This window comes from Gastrolobium bilobum, unplaced genomic scaffold (assembly GCF_033153095.1).
Source record: "Gastrolobium bilobum isolate Gb01-03AN ecotype WA unplaced genomic scaffold, APGP_CSIRO_Gbil_v1 utg23374, whole genome shotgun sequence".
Classification (NCBI taxonomy): domain Eukaryota; kingdom Viridiplantae; phylum Streptophyta; class Magnoliopsida; order Fabales; family Fabaceae; genus Gastrolobium; species Gastrolobium bilobum.
The window spans coordinates 77,927-103,392 of record NW_026897485.1 but is presented as its reverse complement, the minus strand read 5'-3'; the positions used below and the strand labels follow the sequence as shown (position 1 = coordinate 103,392).

The following is a 25,466-nucleotide window of genomic DNA, read 5'->3' as shown; positions in this document are numbered from 1 at the left end:
ATGTTTTTCGATTAATTTTTTAAAGTTCTTATAAAAAAGCACTTCTTTTTTATTTTTAAGTATTTAAAATTATTTAACAAGAAATATTAAATGTTCTTTAACAGATGTCTTTAGTCTTTATACACTTGTTAGCAAAATTCATACATTTTTATTTTGTTATATTTTGTGTCGTGTAATTATTTTCATTAAAATTAGGATGTGAACAACATTTTAAGAATGAGTTGTTGATCTAGTGAAGATATGGTTAAACCTTAAGATTTGACCTTTTTAAAGGGTAGTGTGTTCGAATCTTGATAGTCTCAATTCCTGAGAGGATGGAGAGGAATACGTCTGAAACTGGATTAGTCAGGCCCATTAATATTTCGAACACCGATTGGTATCTAAAAAAAGAAAAAAATATTTTAAGAATACTAGTTTTGAAATAAAAAAATAGAAAAAGTTAAAAAAATAAGTAAATTATGTAATACCTTTGAAATTAAAATGTTTTATTTTCATTTAACTTTTCTTAAAAAAAATTCCTTAACAAGTGTACTTATTAAAACTACTTGTAAGCAAAATCTATTAATAAATATGGTGTAAACATTTAATTAAATTAATCTATATATACAAATTTTATAAAATAAGTTTTCACAGGAATCTCTTCGAGGACAGCAAGGCAATGATGCATACGTAATTACGATAATTCCGTGTGTTTGTTAATTAAGCTTAGGTTGGCCTCTCATGCTTCTAATGGTTGGGATTTTGATAACCTCATGGTGTAGTGTAAAGTCATAATTAATATGAAGTTAGTTTCTAAGGTCTTGTTTTTAACTTTTTTTTCCCTTATAAATAGAAGTTACGTCAAATATGTTTTAATAAAAATCCTTATTATGATTTTTTTTTATAATGAAAAAAAGGATAAAAGCTGAAAGCTCCCGAGACAAGCTTTTTTTTAAGATGTATGTCAGTTTTTTTTTACTTCTCATTTATTTTATTTTTCCCTTAATCTAAACTTTATTTATAAATTTTAACGTTTAACCTAATAATTTATTTTAATAATAATTTATTTTATCGTCCTTTCTTCAAAACTATAATAACAACTTTATATAATCATCAAATAGTTTTTAATTTTATTTTTTAAGCTCTTTTTTTAGCTTTACCTTAAAAGTAGCTTCTAGTTTAAAAAAGAGAGGTGTCAAACAGGTTTTTAATTATTTAAAGATAATAAATAATTAAAAATTATGAAGAAAGAAGAAATAAAAATAAGGGGTAACTTGACTCTTGTAATTGAAATGTTTATATTCAACTTACCTTTAACTTGACTCTTTCATGTTTGGGCTTATACCAAATATAAGAGCACATCTTTGGCATTATAGGAGTGTGTACTCCTCTACTAAAATTTGAAAATGATGAGGACTAAGGGGGAAATAATTATTCAAGTATGGGTAAAATGAAAAAAATAAATATATTACATTTTTTATATTTAATAAGAGATTACCTAAGTCTTCAATACTCTCGTAATGTTGAAGATATTTTTCAAATAAAGAGCCTATTTTGTTAAAGTAAAATTGCATTTACGAAAAATTTAGAGTGCTCCTTCTCATCTTGGTTTTTAGTATTTGTGCACGGAGCTTTCATAATTTTATTTTTATACAAGTGAGAATTGAACACATAACTTAATTTGAATATGACAAGTCCGATTTTCATGTTAGGTGGGTCAAATAATAGACCCGGTGTGACCCAACCGGATTTAATTTGAACTGGTGGGTCATACAAATTTAAAAAAGAAAAGTAAAGAAATGACGTCGCCAAGAGAATGATTTGCAAACTGCATTTCGTGAATACGAAGAGATTAAGAACCTACATTTATGTCAAATTAAGTAAATGATAAATTCTCTTTCCATTCCCAATAATTATATTATTACTATTATATTTTTTGTAGAGAGAGAATTTTCTATGGGTGGGATTTGTGTTTTTTTGGCTGCTGAGTGGGAAGTGCGATCTTGGCTGTTGATTATAAAATCATCGACAGTTGAAATTCATGATTCACGTCGTCCAGTTTGGTTAGTTTAAAACTGTTGATTTTACGAGATGAGCAATATCCGTTCTTGAATGTTGTAATCTTCGAATGGCTTGTTCATTACAAATTGATGATGTGGCACGATTGTGTGGGCTATGGAGATCAAGAATTAATCAGGATTTGGGCTGTTTATCAATGATTAATGATTGGGCCGGTTTAAATATAAATAATCTAATATATATATATATATATATATATATATATTTATATGCTTTTTCATCATTTTGCCCCTCATTAATTATTTAATAATCATTTTGTCCCTTATTGTAAACTATCTACTAACCTGCCCCTCTTTAATCGATTAAATTGAATATTTAATCGATTAAATGGTCAAATGAAGATTTAATCGATTAAATCTTCCTCTTTATCAGAAGAACAACCTTATGTATGAGAGATTTAATCGATTAAATAGGGAGATTTAATCGACTAAATCTTCAAGTCAACGATTTTTGCCTATTTTGATGATTTAATCGATTAAATTTTTGATTTAATCGATTAAAGATGGGCAGATTGGTAGATAGTTCTGAATAAGGGGCAAAATGATTATTAAATAATTAATGAGGGGCAAAAGGGTGAAAAAGTCTATATATATATATGATTTTATAAATATTATGTTGCAGGAAAGTTGTTAGGTTATGTGACAGAGACAATAATGAAGGGTCCCACACTTTTTTTTCTTTTTCTTTTTCTAAAAACAACAATGGTTCCCACCATTCTTGTCTCAATAATATAACCTAATAACTTTCCTATAACATATCATTTATAAAATTCATATATATATATATATATATATATATATATATATATATATATATATATATATATCTGGGGTAGGTTCTTTGACACCAAATTTTAACTATTGGTCCTTGGTTGGATAATGGTATGTGATTTATTATTTTTCATATTGGAATATTTGAAACTACTATATTTTTACATGTATTTGAAAATGTTTATAATTTTTTTAGTATAATTTATAAATTTGCATATACATATCGGGTCATGCAGTTCAACCAGTGACCCACTGGTTGAATCAATGACCCACTGGTTGAACCAATGACCCAATGTTCCGGTGCTTCGACCGGGTCGATAAGCGGGACGAGATTAATAATATTATACAAACTTCCTGGGCCCCTCACCACTAGACACCAAATCTAGTGGCTTGGAGCTTCATAAGTTAAGTTTTGCCATCAATTAAAAAAAAATTAAAAATTAAAAATTATAAAAATTAAAATTACTTCTTTGACTCTCTTTTTAAATTAATTAAAATAAACTAACTCATTTTTTAAAGAATGATAAGGCTTTGAATTTGAAAAAAAAAAATTATGTAGCTAGGTATGAGAGTCCTTTCGTCAATTCAAAATTAAGTTTTATCGTCTTTCAGAGGAGTTTAAAATCTTAATCTCAGGGTCCGTCCCGAATTAGGCTAACTGCGAAGCAATGAACAGATTGAAATATCTACAAAAAAAGAATTAAGTTTTCTCAACTTAGTGTTTCTTTTCAAAATAAATTTACTTTTTATGTACCAAAAAGAAATTTTTAATTTTTTGAATTCATTTTTTTTCTTAGGGATGAAACAATAATTTTAAGTTTATCAATAATTTTAGTAATTAATTTAAGAATAAATATTTTTAGAATGAAGAATATACAATGTTAATACATTATTTTTTTCATAATAAATTCCCGAATCCAGTTTCATTTTTAAACGACCATAATTTTTTTCTAAATTAAGTAAACCTAACTGAACACACTATTTTTTTTCTCTGTCTGCAATATTCCCAATTACAACAACTTATAATTTGAATTATGTTCTTTATTTACTTGTCTCTTTTTTTTGGAAATATTTCAATCGGTTCATTGTTTCGCAACTAATCCGATTCGGGGCGGGTCCAAGATTAAGGCTTTAAACCCCTCCCAAAGGTGGTACTGGGGAGATATTTACTTGTCTCTTTGATTCGTCATACACTTACTTAATTTTTTCGTTTAAATTTTAAATATTTAATTTATTTTTCTTAATTAAATTTTTATAAAATATTACTTTTAAGCACATAACATTAATGAAAATATCATCACTTAGAAAACAAGAAAAAGAAAAATGATTTATTTTAGTTTAGATAAAATTTAATAATACAATTTAGAAAACAAAAACAAAACTTGACTACGATTAGATAGTCAATCACCTGGGTACCAAAAAAAAAAAAAAAAAAAATAGTCAATCACCCGTTGACATCTAAATAATTCCTAAATGACCCTGGTTGATATTTTGATATATTTGAATAATTAACTTTTGTATTTCTTTTCTCTTTTTAGTTTACTTGAATGTTTTTTTTTCCTAAATATGTATTGAACCTTTATATGTATGGTTTCTTATTAACGATAGAAACATAATACAATAAGAACTTGCTAGCCATCTCGACTGATAAAGTCATTTGCAGTTGATTGCAATTTGCAACGAGTTGAGATCAAATATTGCATTGTAAAGACAAATATGAAATATGTGTCATTATTGGTTAAAACTTATAAAGCTTTTTTAAATTAATTGTTTTTGTCCTAGACCTGATTATTCAATCATACAGTTCCGGCCGTCATGACCAGTTAATTGATACCCACAGCCTAGCTATAATGTGCTGATACCGACACGGGATACGGAACACGACACGATATATCGACACGTTAATTCTAAAAAATATTATATTTCGACACGTTGGGACATGTTTCAATTTTAAATAAAATTTTTAATATATATAATATAATTTATATTTAATACATATAAGAGTCCATAATAGTTATATAATCAATCAAATATTTAAATTTCATAATATAAATATAAATAAAATTAATTTTTCGTACTTTGTTAATTTTTCATGTCAAATTTCATAATAGGAAAAAATTAATTTATAAATTATTTTTTTATATTTAGTTAATAAAATAAAATTAAGATTAAAAAAACAAAAAAATGTGTCGGAGCGTGTTAGAGAGTTGATCGCGTGTCGGAAAAAGTTGACTGTGTGTTGAAAAACGTGTCAGAACGTGTCGAAAAGTTGATCGCATGTCTCCAAATGTTGACCGCGTGTCAGAGCATGTCTCTATCGGACACGTGTCCGACACGCAATTTTTTCAAAATATCCGTGTCCGTGCTTGCTTGCCCACAGTTGTACAAGCAGCGCGGGAGCGGGAGAACTTTTAGTACAACCATTGTATTGAGTATTTAATGTAACAGCTTTGTTATAATTATGTATTTCAAAAAATATATAATTATAATTATATATTTTTTTGAGAAATTTGAGAAAAGAAAAAAATTAATTTTAATATTATAACTATATATATTCTTAATTATATAATTATAATAGATTATTACAGTGAATATTCAATAAATTTCACTAGAGAGAGGAGAGACCGTGCAGGAGGGATGATCACCATCCTTTAAGTTTATATAACTTTTTATGTTTGATCATTATTTTTGATTTTATCATCATATGATTAATGATGGTTCCCTTAAAACTTATAGATGTCTTTAATTGTGAGTATGATATATATATATATATATATTATTTTTTGTATACTATGATAAATATATTTTTTGTCATAAACAATTATAACTTCAAAGAAAAGCATATATTTCGATTTTGCACCCCTTACAAAATATTCGGATTTCCTACGTGTCCAATTATCAGCATCCGTCTCCAGCTATGGGTTATTTCTGCATTTGGATTATTGGGTACGAATACTCTCTTAATTAGTGTTTGAATTTATTTATGACAATAAATATTTGTGAAGTTTTAATTAGTGTTATTTATTTTTATTTTGGCATAGAAACATTTTTATCCTGTTTAAATGAGCTTATTAAAATAATTTTCAAAGCACATAAATTATTTTGAACTTATTGTTGTAAACTATAAATTGAAATTCACAGACAAAAGTCTTTGCAAAATTTAAAAATAGCTCAAGATATTTTATCCATATGATAATTAACTTGTTTTAAACAACCTTTATAACAGGAACTTGTTTAACAAGTTTTAGTGAAATAAAAATAATTTATTCAACTTATTAATGGCAATAGATCCTAAGTCATGGCCTTCTTAATTGCAGCTGCCAATTCATCATAGGCTATTTCCCAAGCATTGCTCAATTCATCACTCCATTTGTCACCCACTGCTTCCTTTATTGTTTTCAGCACTGCATCTTTAACCACCTGCAAATCATTAACATTAGTTTAACTCTGTTAATTTTATGAAAATCATACAAAACATTCAAAAAATGAGTAACGCTAGCTATTGGTCTCATTATCCTCACAACTAATTATTTTTATTTATAAATTTTTATGCGACTTTAATTAAATGTGAATTTTTAAATAATATATAACCAATAGAAACTTAATCAATCAATAAGTCATACTAGATAATTAGTGAACATTGTAATAGATAGTAAAGATTGTTAATAACCTCAAACTAAAACAAATTTATCACAAGTTACCTTAATTATTTATTTCCATTGGTTTTGCCATAATATAAATGAAAAATGAGATAGAAGGTGCTTATTTATTGCGTTACTAAATTACCAAAGAAGTATCATTATAGTAAAATCTAAGAATGCATCTATTGCAACATTTTATTTTTATTTTTATCATACCACAAAATGGGGATCAATGACTCCTTTCTGGACGTGAACAGAACCCAAATGCTTTAATGTAGCTTCTGGCACCACTACTACTCCTTTTGCCCTGAGTTGAACGGCTGAATCACACGTCTACAATTCCAAGAAAATAATGACAAAGAAAAATTAAAAATACTACTACTACTACTCATACGAGAATCCGAGAAAAAAATTGGAAAAAAAAAGCAGCAATAATTTTGTAATCAAATACAATATTAGCTTTAATTTCTTGTTAGATTGCACTAACCATCTCAAAAACTTTTTCAGCATGGGCTTTGAGGTTAGGATTATTCTTTGGTACTTCAGCAGAGTCCTTTAGAAACGAGAACATGTCCTTTGCTGCTGGTGCTTTCTCCAATATTCTATTTGATACAAAACAAGACCAAAGATTTAAGACTCACACTATCTCTTTACAAAACACGACAATAACTAACAACAAAAAGGGAAAACATATAGCTAGTGAGAAAGCTTACAAGGTGTAGAACAGAACGCTGAGGTTAGGAATGTTTTGCTTGAATGCTTCCCATGAACTCTTTACTAAAGCCTCTTGCCTCTCAGTGAAAGCAGCCATGTTCTTTTTTCTTTTTTTTTTCCCTTTCTGTTATTTGAATTCTCCAATGCAATAATTTGCGTCCAATACTTGTTTATTTATATAGGAGGCTTGGAGAAGAGCTGAAGCTGGTTTCTTGTCATTGTTATTAAAAGTATCTCTTGCCTTGTGGTGGGTGACTATTTGCATGACCAAGAGGCAAGAGATAGTAATATTTTTACATATTTAATCAAATAAAAATTTTGATTGATCAAAGTACGTAAGTATATAATTTTATTTTATTTTAAAACTCTAAAATATTTAATATAATTTAATTTTATTTTAAAACTTTAAAATATTTAATATAATTTCTTTTAGTCTTTATCTAACTAATATAATTATTCATTCAAATAAAATGTTGATAACACATTATTTGTTACTTGTTTTTAGTTTTTAAAACATTTATTCATGTATGTTGTATGGGTTTAATATTTCTGTTTTTGATATAAAAAAACTTTATGCTACACTCACACAAAAGTGAGTGGGTCCCATGATATCCTACTAATTTTTTTTCTCTTTTCTTATTATAATGAAACTCACTCACTTTTATATGAGTGTTACAAAAAAAATTCTGCAATAAAAAACCGAAATATTTTCCCCAAACTTTAGGCTTTGTTTTGGAGTTTAGAGGGGAAGGGAAGGAAAAGAATTTAATTTGGGAGTTAGTTTAAGGAGGGAAAGGAAAAGAAAGGGAAAGTTTTATTAATCCATTCCCTTGTTTGTGAAAATGGGAGAAGAGAATTGAGGATTTTGCAAAATCCTTCTCGCCATTAAAATTAAAGTTCCCCTAATTTGGGGGGATTGATGGGAGAAAATATTAGAAATTACTTATTTACACTTAGTATTAAAAAGTAAAATCTACATAAATGTGACATTGTTAGAAAAGCCTCAAATATCGATAGAATTTATCGACGGAAAATATTTCATAAAAAATAGCAATAAATTTTTTGACGAAAAACATATTATGTCGAAAATAGAGACGAATTTTTTCGTCGAAAGTAAAGATAAAATTAGAAACGGAATAAGATTTGACCATAACCACTGACATAAATTTTTACAGAAAAAAAATTCAGTCAAAAATTTGGATGGAAAAAAAATTTCGCTGAAACTTTCAAAGGAAATATTTTAGTCAAACTTTTCAACGAAAAATATTTCCGTCAAAAATTTTAACAGAAAACATTTCCATCGAAAATTTTCGACGGAAAACAACTCCGTCAAAATTTTTGTTGGAAAACATTTCCATCAAAATTTTTACGAGAACACATTTCCAGGAAAAATTTTCGACGAAAATTTTTAATTTGTGACAAAAAAACATTTCTCTAAAAAATTCTAACAGAAATTTTTTTTGTAAAAATTATTTACAGAATCTAAATTTCGGCAAAACATTTCCCTCAAACTATTTGACAAAAAAGCATATTTGTCGAAAATTTCGACCAAACATATTTCCCTCAAAATTTGCGACGAAACACATTTCAATCAAAATTTTGAAGGAAAAATTTTTCGTAAAAGATTTTGACAAACATTTTTTGAATTTAAATTAAGGAAACATTTTTGTCAAACTTTTTGACAAAAAAAATTTCCCTTTAATTTTTTTGACGAAATACATTTTCATCGAAAATTTTTGACAGAAAATATTTCCATCTAAATTTTTGATAATAAACATTTCTCTCAAAAACTTTAACAGAACACATTTTTATCGAAAATTTTTGACGAAAAACATTTATGAAAAAAATTTCGACGAAAAAATATTCCGTCAAAATTCTTTACGAAATCTAAATTTAGTCTAAAGTTTTGACCGAAGAATTTCCGACAAATAAATTTTTGTTGCAACGCATTTCCATTGAAAATTTTGGATGGAAATTATTTCGTCAAACTTTTTGATAGAATTCTTTTTTTCATCAAAACTTTTGTTGAAAACTAAATTTCGTCGAAAATTTTGTCAGAAAATTTATTTCAGTAAAATTTTTATCGGATAAAATTTTTGTCGCTTTTCGACGAAAAGTATTCTGACAAAAAAATAACTTTTAATCCGAATTTTCATCATTTACAAGGTAGAAATTTCGTCGAAAATATAATCTTTTTTAGTAGTGTGAAAAACGTATAGATAATTTTGTTTAAAAATTTTAAATTTAATTTTATTTGGAAAATATAATAATTATGTTATTTTTAAAAAAGGGTAAAATATTAAAAAATATATCATTAACCCTTCAATTTCTCCTTTACCATTTTTTTAACTCCTAAACAAAGGAATGATATACCGAATTTTTATCATTTGCAACCTAGGAATTTCTTCAGAAATATAATCTTTTTTTTTTTTTGGATTTACCCAACCCTAATTATCTTTTTGAGACGAGTTGGCTCCCTCCGGTATCCCCACGAGCTTCGACTCTTTGAGCTGGCTATAGGACTAATCCGGAGTGCGGGGTAATAGTGATGCTAAAGGTTCAGCCCCCTCCCCAAGAATGCATAAATAATTTTGTTTAGAAATTTTAAAATTAATTTTATTTGTAAAATATAATAATTATATTACTTTTAAAAAATTGTGAAATTGTAAAAATATCTCATTAACCCTTCAATTTCTCCCTTACCATTTTTTTTCGGTACCCTTATCATTTTTTTAACTCCTAAGAAATAATTTAGATGATGCTCGCTATATTTTTCTATTTATTTTATTAAACTTCATTTGTAAAATAATACAAAATTATAAAGATGTAATATTTTTCAGAAGAATAATAATATTAAAATGCAAGAGGGTTGATTGAGACATGACAAACGAGGAGGGATCTCACCAAATAATAATATTAAAATGCAAGAGGGTTGATTGTGTTCTGATTTTTTTGTTCTTAAAACTGTTTTGTAAAATAATTATGGAAATCATTGTTTTTTATATTTTTTTCTTTTTGAAAGTTAAAAACCAAAACAGAAAACAAAAACAACTAGACATATTCTCTAAATTTGATTTTAAAAATGAAAAAACAGTCCATACCAAAAAAAAAAAAAAAAAAACAGTTATAGTTTTCAAAACATTTTTTACTAAACAGGTCTTATCAAACGAGTTTTTTAATTTTTTTATTTTGAAAACTAAAAAATTATTTTGCAAAACAGAAATCAAACAGAGCCTATAACGGTTGGCTTTTCATGCTTCTGATGGTTGGGATTCGGAGCAGCTTGTGGTTCGTCGTAACGTCATGGCGTTGGAATTGGGTTGTAATGGATACTAGATATATTAATTGCTTAAAAGTCAATAAATAATTTTAATATTTTATATACTGAATGTAAATTTTTTTATCGGTAAACATATTAAATGTCTTTTAACCGATGTCTTTGGACACTTTTTCATAAATATCGGTTGGCTTTTCATGCTTCTGATGGTTGGGATTCGGAGCAGCTTGTGGTGCGTCGTAACGTCATGGCATTGGAATTGGGTTGTCATTAGGTGTAAATGAGCTAGACGGACCTGACCTAACCTATAGCCCAGCCTACGTTAAGCTTAGCCTACAGTCCAGCCTACGTTAAGACTAGTCTAGCCTAGCCTAGCCCGACTTATGTTGAAAAGTAAAATAGGCTTAGGCTTATAAGAAAGTCTTTTTAACAAATATGTCAATTTTGTCAAACCTGACCTAAAGCTTTGCAGGCTGACCTATTTAATTTTTAAAAATAAAATAAAATAATATATTTACTTTTGGTGACAATTAGTACCAACCCTTGTCTTGATGGTGGTTTAAAGATATTTCAATGAATGATATTCTCTTGTAGACTTTATTTCAGCTTTGGTTGACCTAATAATTGTATTTTTTTTCCCCATTTCTTTGACTCTATTCCTCTCTGATATATATTATAGAGTTGAGGTATTATGTTGACTCTTTCTTGTTTGTCATTTTTTATTTCTTATAAGAAGTACTAGTGCATGTATGAATGGAACTTTGCTTAGTATATTTTTTTAGTTATTTTTTTTACTATTGTAAAATTTCTAATGCTTACTAGTGAAATTTATATCTCGTGCAAAAAAATACAGCAATTTATAAACAAGTTAATGACTTGTAATGTCAAGCGAATATTTTAAAAATTGTTAATTTTTTTTTTAAATTTTATAAAAATATATCACAAAGGAGGCCTACAGGGTCTGTAGGCCATATCAAGCTCTCTAATTTTTAAAAATAAGCCAGGCTTGACCCACAAATAAAGTCTTTAGTATGCCAGATAGGCTAAATATTTTTTACGTATGCTTAGGCCATGAAGGCCAAAGCCTAGCCTAGCCCAGCCCATTTACACCCCTAGTTGTGATGGACACTAGATATATTTAGGGGTGTGCAAAAAAACTGATTTACTTGTATTGCCTTTGATCTAACCTTGACCTGACTCTTAAATACCTATTTTTCGAACTGGGTTTAAATATTGATCCACTTCATTTGGGTCAGTTTTAGACCTGACTTATATTAATAATGACCCATTGACCTAAAACTTGATCCATACTCATTATGTGAAAAAAAAGAGAAAAAAAAAAGACAATTACATTAAAAGAAAAGTTTTAACGTAAAACAATTACGTCAAAAAATTTTACGCAAAATTTTTTCATCAAAATTTTTTCAAAATATTTTCATCAAAATTTGTGACAAAATATTTCTGTAAAAGAAATTTGACTGAAAATTTTTTTTGTCAATTTTTTTTACAAAATCTAAATTTCGTCAAAATATTTAAAAAAAAAAAATATTCATCAAAAATTTCGACGAAAAACATTTTCATCGAAATTTTTTGACGAAAAAAAATTTCATCAAAATTCTTTACAGAAATCAAATTTCGGTGAAAAGTTAAACTTTTTGACAAAAAAAAAATTTCGTCGAAATTTTTAGCGAAACACATTTCCATTAAAAAATTTTGACTAAATATTTTCGTCAAGTTTTTTGATAAAAAAAATTTCCATCAAAATTTTCAACGGAACACATTTTTGTCAAAAAATTTCGTAAAAATTTTTGACAAAAAATATTTCGATAAAAAATTTTGACGGAAAAAATATTCTGTCAAAATTCTTTAGAGAATCTAAATTTCGTCGAAAGTTTCGAATGAAACATTTCCCTCGAAACAATTTCCGTCATAACACATTCCCATCGAAATTTTGAACGAAAAATATTCTGTCAAAATTTTTGACGAAATTCTTTTTTCGTTTAAAACATTTGATGGAGGAAATCATTTTCGTCAAAACTTTTGACGAAAACTAAATTTTGATAGAAAATTTATTTTTGTAAAAATTTTCATTAGAGAAAAAATTTTGTCGCTTTTCGGCAAAAAGTATTTCGACGAAAAAATAATTTTGTGACAAAATTTTTGTCGTTTGCAACGTTGAAATTTCGACGAAATTTTGTGACGAAACCAAGTCAAAAATGGGTCAAGTCAGATTTGACCCACTTCAGAAATCAAGTCACAAAAAATCCAAACCAAGTCAGACCTAACTTGGATCAGTTAAAGCGGGTCGGGTCAAAATACTTGACATATAAAAACTAAGTTGGTCGAGTCGGCGCAAAAATCTGACCCGACCTGACCCATAGCCCTAGATATATTAATTGCTTAAAAGTCAATAAATAATTCTAATATTTTATATATTGAATGTAAATATTTTCCCCCAAATTTTCATATAATTAACATTATAATTGATGATGCCCAGTCACGTTTTTTTTAATTAATTTTGTTAAGTCTTGTTTATTTAATAGAAAGAAAAATCTAAAATCTTAAAAATATATAATATTTTTTTGGAAAATAATAATACAAATACGCAAGTGATAAGACCCAATGAGCCATCTTAATTCTTAGCAAATAAATTAGTTGGACAGCGGAGCACTGGGAGAGAAAATTTCATGCAATTTTTTTTAAACAAATTTTTCATGCAAATTTAATCTCAATGTAAAGTTAATTATGTATAAATACATTAAGAGTTATGATAAAAAATCTCAAAGAAACCAAATGGTGGTAGATCATAACAAGTGAACTAAATAAGTGGAAAGAAAAAGGTCTCAGTTCAATAATCTCCACAGGTTATCTTTGAGGAATTTAAAGAATTTAAATATATTCACTAATGACTCGCACTCCGAATTAGTCTTATAATTAGTTCAAAATGTCAAAACTAGTAAGAATATCTGGGGAATCAATTCACCTTAAAGAAATAATTAAGGTTAAGTTAATTTTCAAAATAAAATACTAAAAGAATCCCAGAGTATTTATTTTTAACTTTTACGTAATTAAAACAGTCTTACTAGAAATATTAAATGCTCTTTAATCGATGCTTTTAAACACTTTTTAGTAAACTTTAAACCTCGTTACTTTATGTAAAATATATAAATTTAAATATCGTAGTTTTTTTTTTAAAATAAGGATTTTTCAAACAAATATCTGAAGATTAATTGATCAAACATTAAGAACAAAAAAATATTCCATTGGCACAAGTGATAAGAAACTTGTGTCCCTTGATTTCGAGTTCAAGCTCTTGAAATGAAAAATATAGTTTTGGAAAAACCGCCCCTTATATAGGGTCCGAGAGTGCTGAAATCGAACTAATTCGAAGGATGAACCAGTTAAGAAAATTAAAAAAAAAATATTAAGAAAATAAAATTTTTAATACATTGATAATTAAATTTTTTTTATTTTATTTCTCCTTGATAAATGTCCTTAAAGTACTTTCTAGCAAAAACTTTAAAATAATAATGTGTTAACTTATGATTCGCTTAATCTACATAAATTTTAGGAAAAACTTCATTTTCACCCACTGTGATTTTGAGATTTATCATTTGACCTATTGTGATTTTAAACTTATCACTTAGACCTGCTGCGTTGAAATAATTTATCATTTAACCTCCTATGGTTTCAAATTTTTACTTAGACCTCTCGTGGTTTAAAAAATAAATTTTTTTCAAAATAAATATTTAAAATAAATTTTCTCTCCTTTTTATTTTATATCCTCGTGTAATGCTTTTAGGGTTTAAAAAATATTTCAAGTTATTTATTCTGAAATTAATTTATAAATTATCTTAATTTATTAATTTATTTTAAAAATATATTTGAAGTTAAAAAATATTATTTAAGATAAATTAAATATGTATTTTCAAAAGATATTTACTTTCTTTAGATAATTTCATAACGATATCAGGTAAAAAATAGATAAAATAAAATAATATTTGATTTGAATTTATTTTTTTGATAAAAATAAGTGAATGTTTTTAAAATTTATTTTTATTTTTTAAACCCTAAATGCATGAGGTGAGGATATAAAATAAAAAAGGGGAAAAATTTATTTTAAATAATTATTTTTTAAAAAATTTATTTTTGTATTCACAATGGGTCTAAGTGAAAAAATTTCTAATCACAAGGTGTCTAAATAAAAGTTTGAAATGATGGGGGCTTAAATGGTAAATTATTTAAACACAATAAATCTAAGTGATAAATTTAAAATCACAGAGGTCAGATGATAAATCAAAAGATTACAAGGGTGAAAATAAAGTTTTTCCTAAATTTTATAAAATAAGTTTACACGAGAATCTCTTTGGGTGCGTTGTGTGTGTTCTTTGGTATTGTTCATCCATGCAAGACAATTGTGATATTTGTGTATGTTGGACAAGTTTAGGTTGGTTTTGTTGTGACTGGGCTCAGCAACGACCCACCACTGCCAGTCCAAGAAGTAGCACGAAGGTCCAGCAGACGACTTGTGAGGCCGAAATACATAAAAGAGTACAATTAAAAACGAGTCCAATCTTGCAACACAGAGTACAAGTCCTGAATTATAAATGGCGTTTAGTAGAGGATTTTTTTTTTTTGATTCGCAGGAAATTGATATTAAAAATTTTATTTATCCATATTTGACATGAGTGTAAGATTTGTGTAAATTTTTAATTTTCCAAGAATTTTAATTTGTGAACAAATAGTGAGGCAAAATGTCATCCAATGATATCACCAGGGATGGTGTTCGTGGACACACGAAATCTTATATTTAAAAACTGACAATGTTATCTTCCACCATTCTACGATAAATCTTCCACCATCATGGAACCAAAACATCATGTTCCGTATCTATCTTCCTCTTTTCCCTCCTTGACGAGGAACCCATATTTGCCTGAACCAAAGGAAATCTCAAAACATCTGATTACCACAAATTCAAATCTGCAGAAGAATTTATAGAAGACCCATGTAAATTGAAGTGAAAACAATGTTGAAAACAGAAAATTAGAAAATCCAACGTTTAAATGAAGCACGTGAAGAAAAAAGAAGAAGACAAAAGCTTTCAACAGTAAAAAGAACCCATTTTCCTTTTCAATGGTTGCTCTGCAACCTTTGGCAGAAAACACACACACACACAGAAAAACGAGTTGTTCCATATGCTCCTAAGACCTGAAGTTGAGGCACCGTTTTAAATCTTATGATAGAGGTTGAAGAAAACACATGGAACAAAAAAGTCGTGTTTGAACGAAGGTGGGTGAAGAAAACCGAGGAAACAAATCTGTGTGTAGAAAACCCAAGGTACACCGTGCTTGAAGAAAAGATTGAAGGTGACATTATTTTTGTAAAATTATTTTATATTTGATAATTAACTAAATATAAAATTTGAGCTAATATCTTTGGTAATATTTTAGTCAACTAAATAACTTTTTGATTGCAGTTTTGAAAAATTTATTTTTTTCAATATATTCTTGGTAAAGGTAATTTTCGGATAATTTTTTTTTTTTATCTAACAAACGCCCTTTAGATTTACTTTGACGTCGTTTGAGCATTGTCGTTTTTAATTGTTTTTATGTTACTCATGTAGGACAAACATAATGATGAAATAAGTATGACTAACATCACAAGAATCATTTGGTGTGGCCAATTACCTTTGAGCATGAAATGTATATAGTAATTGTAAAGAATCTTGAGATACACTACTTCAAAAATGTGGGACTATATATCTCAACAGGTTTTTTACATGGTATCAGAGCTATTGGAGACAGGAGGGTCCATAATTAAGGGAAAAAATAAAAAAAAAGGACAGATCACACAACTAACCAGTAGAAGAGGGATCTGACGTCAACACAAAACGAAGTCCAAACACAGAACCAGGACCAGGTCCAGAACCGTCACAGGGAGACGAAGAGAACGCAACCAGCCGCGGCCGGAGAGGAGGTCCCACGCGCCGCCTTGGTGGAGGAGAAGACCGAATCTTGAACACGCGCGTTGAGGGTGTGGTCAGTGCCGTTGAGTTCGTGCTTCCAAGACGAGCACGTCGGTATACAGTTCGCCAGAAAACTCCACCGGACGGTGGTGATTGACGTAGACAGAAGCTTTAAACGCGGAAGAAAACGTACCGGAAACTGACAGCGCGACAGTTTCGAAAAAAATAAAATTAAAAGATGATGAACAGTGGATTCACCGGAAAAAAAAAAAATTTCAAAGTTCCTTAGGCTCTTGATACCATGTAAAGAACCTTGGGATACATCACCCCAAAAGCTAGCTCAAAAGGTGGGAGTGCCCAAGGCCTTATAAAGGTCACATTAATTGCCCACACAATCAATGTGGGACTATATATCTCAACAGTAATATAGTATATAGTGTTGAGTTTGTTGACTCTGTTTAACAAGTTTTTATAGAAAAAAAAAAATTATTTTAACTTATATATGGCAATAGATCTCAAGTTCAACTGAATCAACTCATCGCCTTCTTAATTTCAGCTGCCAATTTGTCATAAGCTACTTCCCAAGCATTGCTCAATTCATCACTTCATTTGTCACCCACTGCTTCCTTCATTGTTTTCAGCATTGCTTCTTTAACCACCTATAAATCATTAACTTTGGTTTAGCTCTGATATATTTTAAAAAAAAAAAGTTCATGTAGAACTTTCAAAATGAGTAATGCTATTGGTATTCTCATTATCTGAATTAATTATTTATATTTATAAATTTTAGGTTGACTTTAATTAAATATGAAAGAAGTATTCAACCGACCATTGTTGTTAAAATTTCGATTTATCATTACGATTATACGTTTTTACGATTTTTTTCATCAAAATGATTTTACTAATATTCCAAATGTGTTTACGTTTTTATAATTTTTTACAAATCTTTTTCATTACGATTATGTGTTTTACGATTTTTTAATATCTTTTTTATTTTACTTAAAATTTCAATTTTAATAACATTGCAGCAGAGATAATCAATTAGGAACTCATAATAAATAATTAGTAAACATTGTAATAGATGATAAAGGGTGTTAATAGCATCATCCAAAAATAAACTGATGATAATATTGTTGGGAACTCGGTTCCCTCAGATCGGCTCAGGGGCCTTTTTGCGGAAGTCAATCAACAAGATCCTGATCTCGGATCTCGGCAATACCTCGGCCTGAACTTCACCAGGTCGAGCAGGGCAGCGGAAAAATCAAAACGTAAACACAGGAGAGAGAGAAGAAGAACACAACCAGATTTAACGTGGGAAAACCTTCTTGAATGAAGAAGTAAAAACCCACGGGACCTAGTCCAGATCAAAAAATCCACTATGAAAATAATGGTTACAACAAATCAAATACACCAATGTGGTGGTTAACTCAACCTCTCCAACAATGGTGATAATCAAACTACCCTAGAGATGTTTCACTCAAACTCTCTCTCTAGAGATCTTTCAAATGCAAAGCATAAAGCCTTGCTCAAACAATCAAATAATTCTCTCAAATTTGTTCTCTCAAATTTGACCTAGCCTCCACCCACAACTAATGAGTATATATAGAGGAGGTGGAAATTAGGGTTAGGGCTTTTAGGAAACCCCTTAAATGGGCTTGGGCTTAGCATTGAAGGAGGAAGCCCAACAAATCTCCCCCTCCGACTTCAATGCGTCGGCTTCAGCATCAACCCGGCTCCTTCACAGCAGTCTTCAAATTTTCTTGCTGGAACCGGCTTTGTCATCATGTCGGACCAATTTTGGTCAGTGTGCACCTTGACGAGTTCGAGCTCTCCACCTTCCACCACATCCCGGATCCAGTGATACCTCACGTCAATATGCTTAGTGCGGGAGTGATAGGTCGAATTCTTCGCAAGATGGATTGCGCTTTGATTGTCACAACTCAGCTCGTACTTGTCTTGGTCATGGACGAGTTCCATGAGGAACTTCTTCATCCACAGCATCTCTTTGCTTGCCTCAGTAGCGGCAATGTACTCAGCATCAGTTGTCGATAGTGCAACACATTTCTGAAGTATTGATTGCCAAGAGACAGCTCCTCCGGCAAATCTCATCAAATATCCTGTAGTCGACTTCCTCGAGTCGGCGTCTCCCCTTAAATCAGAATCTGAGTAGCCTTGCAACTCGGCTTTGCCTTCTCCAAATCGGAGACATAAGTCGGTCGTACCTCGGAGGTACTTGAAGATCCACTTCACTGCTTCCCAGTGCTCTTTGCTGGGGTTTGACAAATACCGACTTACCATTCCAACAGCATACGCCAAGTCGGGTCTAGTGCAAACCATTGCATACATCAAGCTTCCAACGGCGGATTGGTAAGGGACCTTCATCATCTCATCTTTGTCTTCATCAGATCTCGGACATCGCTTTTGGTTCAGCTTTATGTGTCCGGCTAGGGGGGTGCTCACTGTTTTGGCTTTGTCCATGCTGAATCTCTTCAGAATCTTCTCAATATATTTCTCTTGACTCAGCCACAGGAGCTTCTTCTGTCTATCTCGGATAATCTTTATTCCGAGAATCTGCTTTGCGGGGCCAAGGTCCTTCATTGCGAAGGACGAGCTCAACGCCTTTTTCAGGGCGGCTATCCTCGATTTATCTTTCCCTATAATAAGCATGTCATCAACATATAACAACAAAATCAGAAAATCTCTGGCCTCATACCTCTTCACAAATACGCAGTGGTCGGCATCTGTCTTTTCAAACTTATGACCAGTCATGAATGATTCAAACTTCTTGTACCACTGCCGAGGTGCTTGCTTCAAGCCATAGAGGCTCTTTTTCAACCGACATACCAAGTCTTCTTGGTCTGGAGCTTGGAACCCTTCTGGTTGCTCCATATATATCTCTTCTTCTAAATCACCGTGAAGAAATGCCGTCTTCACGTCCATTTGTTCTACCTCGAGGTCCATCGAAGCCGCCATGGCTAACACAGTTCGGACTGAGGTCATTTTCACCACAGGAGAAAAAATCTCCTCAAAATCTACTCCTTTCTTCTGATTGCAGCCTTTCACTACAATTCGGGCTTTGTATCTCGGCTTTTGCCCGTTCTCTTCATTCTTAATCTTGTAGACCCATTTATTTTTCAAAGCTCGTCTTCTTTTTGGCAACTCAGTCAGCTCATAAGTCTGATTCTCATGCAGAGACTTCATCTCGTCTTGCATTGCCTTTTTCCATTATTCTTTCTCTGAGCTCGTCACAGCCTCATCATAACTCTGAGGCTCACCGTCTTCAGCAACAACGGTGTATTCATCAGATGAGTACCTTGTAGAGGGTCTTCTTTCTCGAGTTGGATATCTCGGTTGTTCTTCAGCTTGAGAACCCGGTTCATCATTTTCATCCCGGATCTCATCATTAACTCGGACCTCAGTGTCTTGGTCATCTTCAGCTTGTTGCTGATCATCATTTTCTTCATTTTCTCCCCCTACTTCAGCTCGGACAGGAGGGATGGGTTCTTCTCGTCTGACAGTAACCCGGACTTTGGGCTTCGAGATGTCATGAATGTTCTCATGCTCATGAAAAATCACATCTCGGCTTCTCAATATCTTCTTATTGATTGGATCCCAAAGTCGGAACCCGAACTCACATCTCGGCGAACCAAGATAAATGCATTCTTTGGTCTTTGCATCAAGTTTGGCCCTTTCATCTTTAGGGATATGCACGAAAGCTCGGCATCCAAACACTTTCAGTTGATTATAGGCCGCTTTCCGACCTGTCCAGACTTCTTCTGGAATTTCTCCTTCAAGTGGCCGTGATGGTGAGAGGTTGATTAAATCAACAGCAGTTTTGACGGCTTCTCCCCAGAATGATTTCGGCAATCCGGCATTGGATAACATGCTTCGGACCTTTTCTTCAATAGTTCTGTTCATCCATTCAGCCAATCCATTCAGCTGAGGTGTCTTGGGGGGCGTCTTCTCAAGTCGAATCCCAGCCGCTCTGCAGTATGCATCAAATGGGCCGCAATACTCACCACCATTATCAGATCGGACCACCTTCAATTTCTTGCCAGTCTCCCTTTCAACCATAGCATGGAATTCTTTAAAGGATTGGAGTACCTGGTCTTTAGTCTTCAACAAATATACCCACACTTTGCGGGAATGGTCATCAATAAATGAAACAAAATACTGAGCTCCTCCAAGAGATTTCTCCGACATGGAGCAAACATCAGTATGGACGAGGTCAAGAATATTCCTTCGTCTTCTTGGTTGATCCGGTCTCACAAAGGAAACCCGGTGCTGCTTTCCAGCTAGGCAGTGCGTGCAACTCTTCAACGCTTGGCCTTTCAACCCGGTCAATAATCCTTTCTTGTTCAGGATCTGTAGCCCTTTCTCGCTCATGTGGCCGAGGCGCTTGTGCCATAGCTCCAAGCTAGGTTCATCTCGAACAGAATTGGCTTCTCCGCCATTGATCTTTCCTTGCATCACGTACAAGGAGCCTTCCTTCTTACCTCGGGCCACGACCAAGTTTTCCTTGGCCAGCTTCCATCTCACACTACCGAAGTAGTTCACTAACCCGGCATCATCAAGTTTGCCTACCGAGATTAGGTTCAAACGCATGTCAGGTACATGCCTCACATCCTTCAACACAAGTCGGCACCCGACATCCGTGGTCAGAGTTACATCGCCGACACCAACAATCTTGCTGGTCACCTGATTTCCCATCTTCACGACTCCAAAATCACCACCTCGGTAAGAGGAGAAAAAACCTTTGTGTGGAGTAACATGGAAGGAGGCACCACAGTGGTATCAGAGCCGGATTGAGCTTGAGCTAGCCTAGTGATTGGCTAGGAGGCGGGTCGAGTACTTTGCACTTCGGGTACTCGGTTGAGGGGGAGCATACCAATGGTGGGTTTCACACTTGAGGGGGAGATTGTTGAGATATTCAAGTGTGATGAGTCCCACATTGGTTGGTAATGAGCTAAGTGAAGAGTATATAAGTGAAAGGACCCATGAACACAATGTCTTAAGGTTTTGGGTTGAGACATGGTGTCGGATCCACTTGCTACGGTTGGTGTAGCCTTAGCTCATTGGTGGTGGTTCCCCGCCACGGGCTTCCCCTGGACCTGCTTGACATTGGAGTTTGAGGGAACGAATTTCCCAACAAATATACCTTAATTGTTCATTCCTATTGTTTATGACATAATTTAAATGAAAAATGAGACGGAAGGTGCTTGTTTAATTTATTGCATTTCTGTATTACCAAAGAAGTGATCATTACACCATGTGAAATTTAAGAATGCATGTGTTGTGTAACATGTTATTGTTTATCATACCGGGAAATGAGGATCAATGACTCCTTTTTGGACATGGACAGAACCCAAATGCTTTAATAAAGCATCTGACACTACTATTTCTTCTTTTGCTCGGAGTTGAACGGCTGAATCACACGTCTACAATTCCAAAAACATCACAGGACATGATAACTATGATAAAAATATGGGTAAGGTATTTTTTCAATCACCGGAATAAGTTATTTCAAAATTAAGTTGTTTTGAATTAATGAAGAGTGTTTTTTAAATTTAGAAAAATTAATGAAGGGTGTTTAGGTTAAATTCATATGCTAAAAAAAATTAAATTACAGAAACATCATTCATTAATTTAAAACGACGTAGTTTTGGAGTCACTGAAGATAAGTTATCTTATCTCCAGCAAATATTTTACCCTAAAAATATATGATAAAATAACAATAGCAAACGATTTGATGCTATTACTATTAGAGGTGTAAATGGGCTAGGCTGGCCTATAGGGGCCTACGACCTCATCTATATTAGGTCAGTTTTTGCCTATTATAAATAGTCCAATAGAACAGGTCTATGTTTTTAAAAAAATATATTTAGAAAACACGCCATATGCTTTTTCATATATATCGGGCCTATAAGCCTACAGGTCAGCCTATATCATATTATTTATTTTAAATAAAATAAATAAAATTATTATTTTAATAATTTCGAATAATAAAGTAATATTTTTTTAGTTACTTTTTTAATAATTGAATGTTTAATATGCTTAAACATACTAATAATCCTAGGCCAAGACTTTTATTTTTGTAAATATTGGTCAGGCCAAACTTGTGATTTAAGCTTACTCAAGGCTAACAGGTCAGGCCATGCCTAAATATTTTTACACAACCTATTTAAGCTAAAATCTAGCCTAATCTAACCTATTTACACCTCTAATTACTAGTACGAGAATGCAATAAAATTTATTAACAAAAAATAATAAATCAGCTTAAAAATTGAAATTGAGAATATATATTTCTAATTATTTGAAATAAAAAGGACAAAAAATTGTGATAATTTAGGATTTTCTTTTTTTAAGTAATTAAGACAAATTTTTTTTATAATTTTGTATTAGATAATGAAAAGAATTATTGTTTAGCATAAAATTCGTTAGGAGGATTTTACAATTTTAAGGTAGGTCGTTCTTACCATCTCGAAAAACTTTTCAGCATGGCCCTTCCTGGGTACTTCAGCTGAGTCTTTTAGAAATGAGAACATGTTCTTTGCTGCTGGTGCTTTCTCCAATATACTGTTTTCAATCAAACTATGACCACAAAGAGATTCACCACTAGATCACACTAAAAACACAACGTGAGAGAGGAAACTTACAAGGTGTAGAACAGAAAGCTATGGTGAGGAATGTTTTGCTTGAATGCTTCCCATGAGCTCTTCACCAAAGCCTCTTGCCTCTCCGTTAAAGCACCCATTTTCCTTTTCTATTATTTCACCATTTGCACACAATTCTTGTTTATATAGGATACTCGGGGAAATATTTACTAAGGATCATTCAATAATTTGGTGTTCCTTTTTCACAATACTAATTTTTTTCTTTTCTTTTTCATTTGTATTATTTTTTTTTATCCTCTTATTTATGTCAAGGGACAAGTCAAAAAATAATAGTCCGGAACATAATAAATACGCTCGATACTCGGACAGTGAGAACTCACAAGAGTTGAAGTTGATTTCTTGTGATTGTTTATTGAATTATGGATAGTTGTTAAAATCTCAATTTATCACTATAATTTTATGTTTTTATGATATTTTTTTCGTCAAAACAATTTTATCAATATTTCAATCACTTTTACATTTTTATTATTTTAATAATTTTTTTACATTATAATTTTACGTTTTACGATTTTTTAGTCCCTTCAAATTTTATTTAAAATATTGATTATAAAAACATTGGAATCGTGACTTTTGCCGGGGATGCCAATCGACTTGACTTGTTTAGAGAGAATGATCTTTACAAAAAAAAAAAAAAATTAAATAATTTTCTTAAAGAAAAAAATTCGCTTTCACACCTTTATGGTTGTATGATTGTCATTTGTAACTTTATAAAAGATGTTACATTCAAATTTAAAACTGGATTCCATTGTCATTTAACGTCTCTATTTTATTAATTATATAAACTTAAAAATAGTGAAATAAATAAAAATAATACACATATTATATACCTTTTGGAAAAAATAACTCCAGCAATACATTAAAACCTGGTGGTGCAGCGTAAAGTCATAGTATGAGACTATTGCAAATTTGCAATGGATTCGAGATATGTTAGATACCTATGTCATTAACTAATTAAAAAATATTAAATATTTTTTAATTAATTTTTTGCAATGTTTTATTTTTAGTAATTAATTTTGTCAAGTCTCCTTTTAAAAAAGCTATGTAGCACCGATACGACACGCGACACGTGACACGATACGACACGACACTCCGACACGTCAATCCTAAAAAATTATAGATTTCGACACGTTGGGACACGTTTTAATATTAAATAATATTTTTAATTTATATAGTGTATCTTTCATTTAATATTTAATAATTTAACAAAAAAATGAAACTAAATTAATAATATCCGTAACACGTTATAAAGATGGAATCTTTAATAAAAAAAATAAGAACTGGGATGAGAGAGAGATATAATATTAGATAGAGAGATCAAATCATATTAGAAAGAAATCAGAGACAAGAAGATACAATAAGAGCGTGATAGGAATTGACAATAACGATGCTGAGATGATCTCTTATTTACTTAAGGGGAAAAAAGACAAGAAAATAAAATTGATATGATCGGGTGGAAGCTTTATTAATATATTTTAATTTTTTAAAAAAATAATTTTAAAAAAATTTACGAAAATGCCATTTGACCGTGTCGGACACGGTCAAATTCGCGTGTCGAAATGGTCAACGTGTCGGAAAAAGTTGACCGCGTGTCCGACACCGTGTCGGAGCGTGTCGCCATGTCGGAGCGTGTCGGACACGACTCTCTCTGTTTTTACAAGTGTCCGTGTTTCCTCGTAAAAAAAGCACAAAAACATCTATAACCTTAAAAGTTATAATAATATAAAAGATGCAATAAATGAGACCCAAGAAGACGTCTTGTCAAATAAAGTGGGATATCATAGAAAAAATAAGAGTCATTGGAAGAAATTTCGTAAAAGATGTGTATTATTTTAAAAGAAAAAAAAAATCATGAAAAAGAGAGTTGGGAGAAATTTTTTTTAAAGATATAGATTCAACATTTTTATGAGATTGAAAGGAAGTAAGATCATTTCACGAAACGACATACCGTTTCCCCATATTAAAATTATTTTCTTTTATTTTAGAGTGAAATATTTTTTAATTATATTTTATTCCTTCTTAAGAGAAGTAGATTCACTGTTGACTTAAATTCCTTTTCTGTTTTAATAAAAAAACTAAATTATTAATTACTTTAAAATTTTGTGTATATACTTTAAAAATATTTGCTTTTATATTAAGATATGCTTTTATATTTGCTTTAAAAAATTTCTTTTTACGTTAAGTTTTTTCTCCTTAAATCACACCTATTTATACTCTTAAATTATTATTTTTTAATTTTTTTATATTAAATTTTTTTTTTTCCTCCCGTTTAACTCTTATATGGTAGGCAATCTTACTGTGAGCGTAAAGTCATAATATTGGAATCTTGCAATGAATTCGAGCTATGTTAGATACATATGTACTTAAGTA

The 25,466-nt window shown here is 30.8% G+C and overlaps 1 protein-coding gene and 1 pseudogene across 1 annotated transcript; both read right to left on the bottom strand.

Moving 5' to 3' along the window:
- Positions 1 to 6,119: 6,119 nt before the first annotated feature.
- On the bottom strand, positions 6,120 to 7,292 carry LOC133307327 (leghemoglobin-like). Its single transcript, XM_061507821.1, has 4 exons — positions 7,183 to 7,292; positions 6,957 to 7,071; positions 6,686 to 6,802; positions 6,120 to 6,248 (listed from the first exon to the last, which is right to left on the bottom strand). Exons 1-4 carry the CDS (start codon positions 7,278 to 7,280, stop codon positions 6,120 to 6,122), a joined length of 459 nt encoding a protein of 152 aa, XP_061363805.1. The 5' UTR covers positions 7,281 to 7,292.
- Positions 7,293 to 16,955: 9,663 nt separating this feature from the next.
- Positions 16,956 to 23,179, bottom strand: LOC133307329 (leghemoglobin-like; annotated as a pseudogene).
- Between the last annotated feature and the right edge of the window lie 2,287 nt (positions 23,180 to 25,466).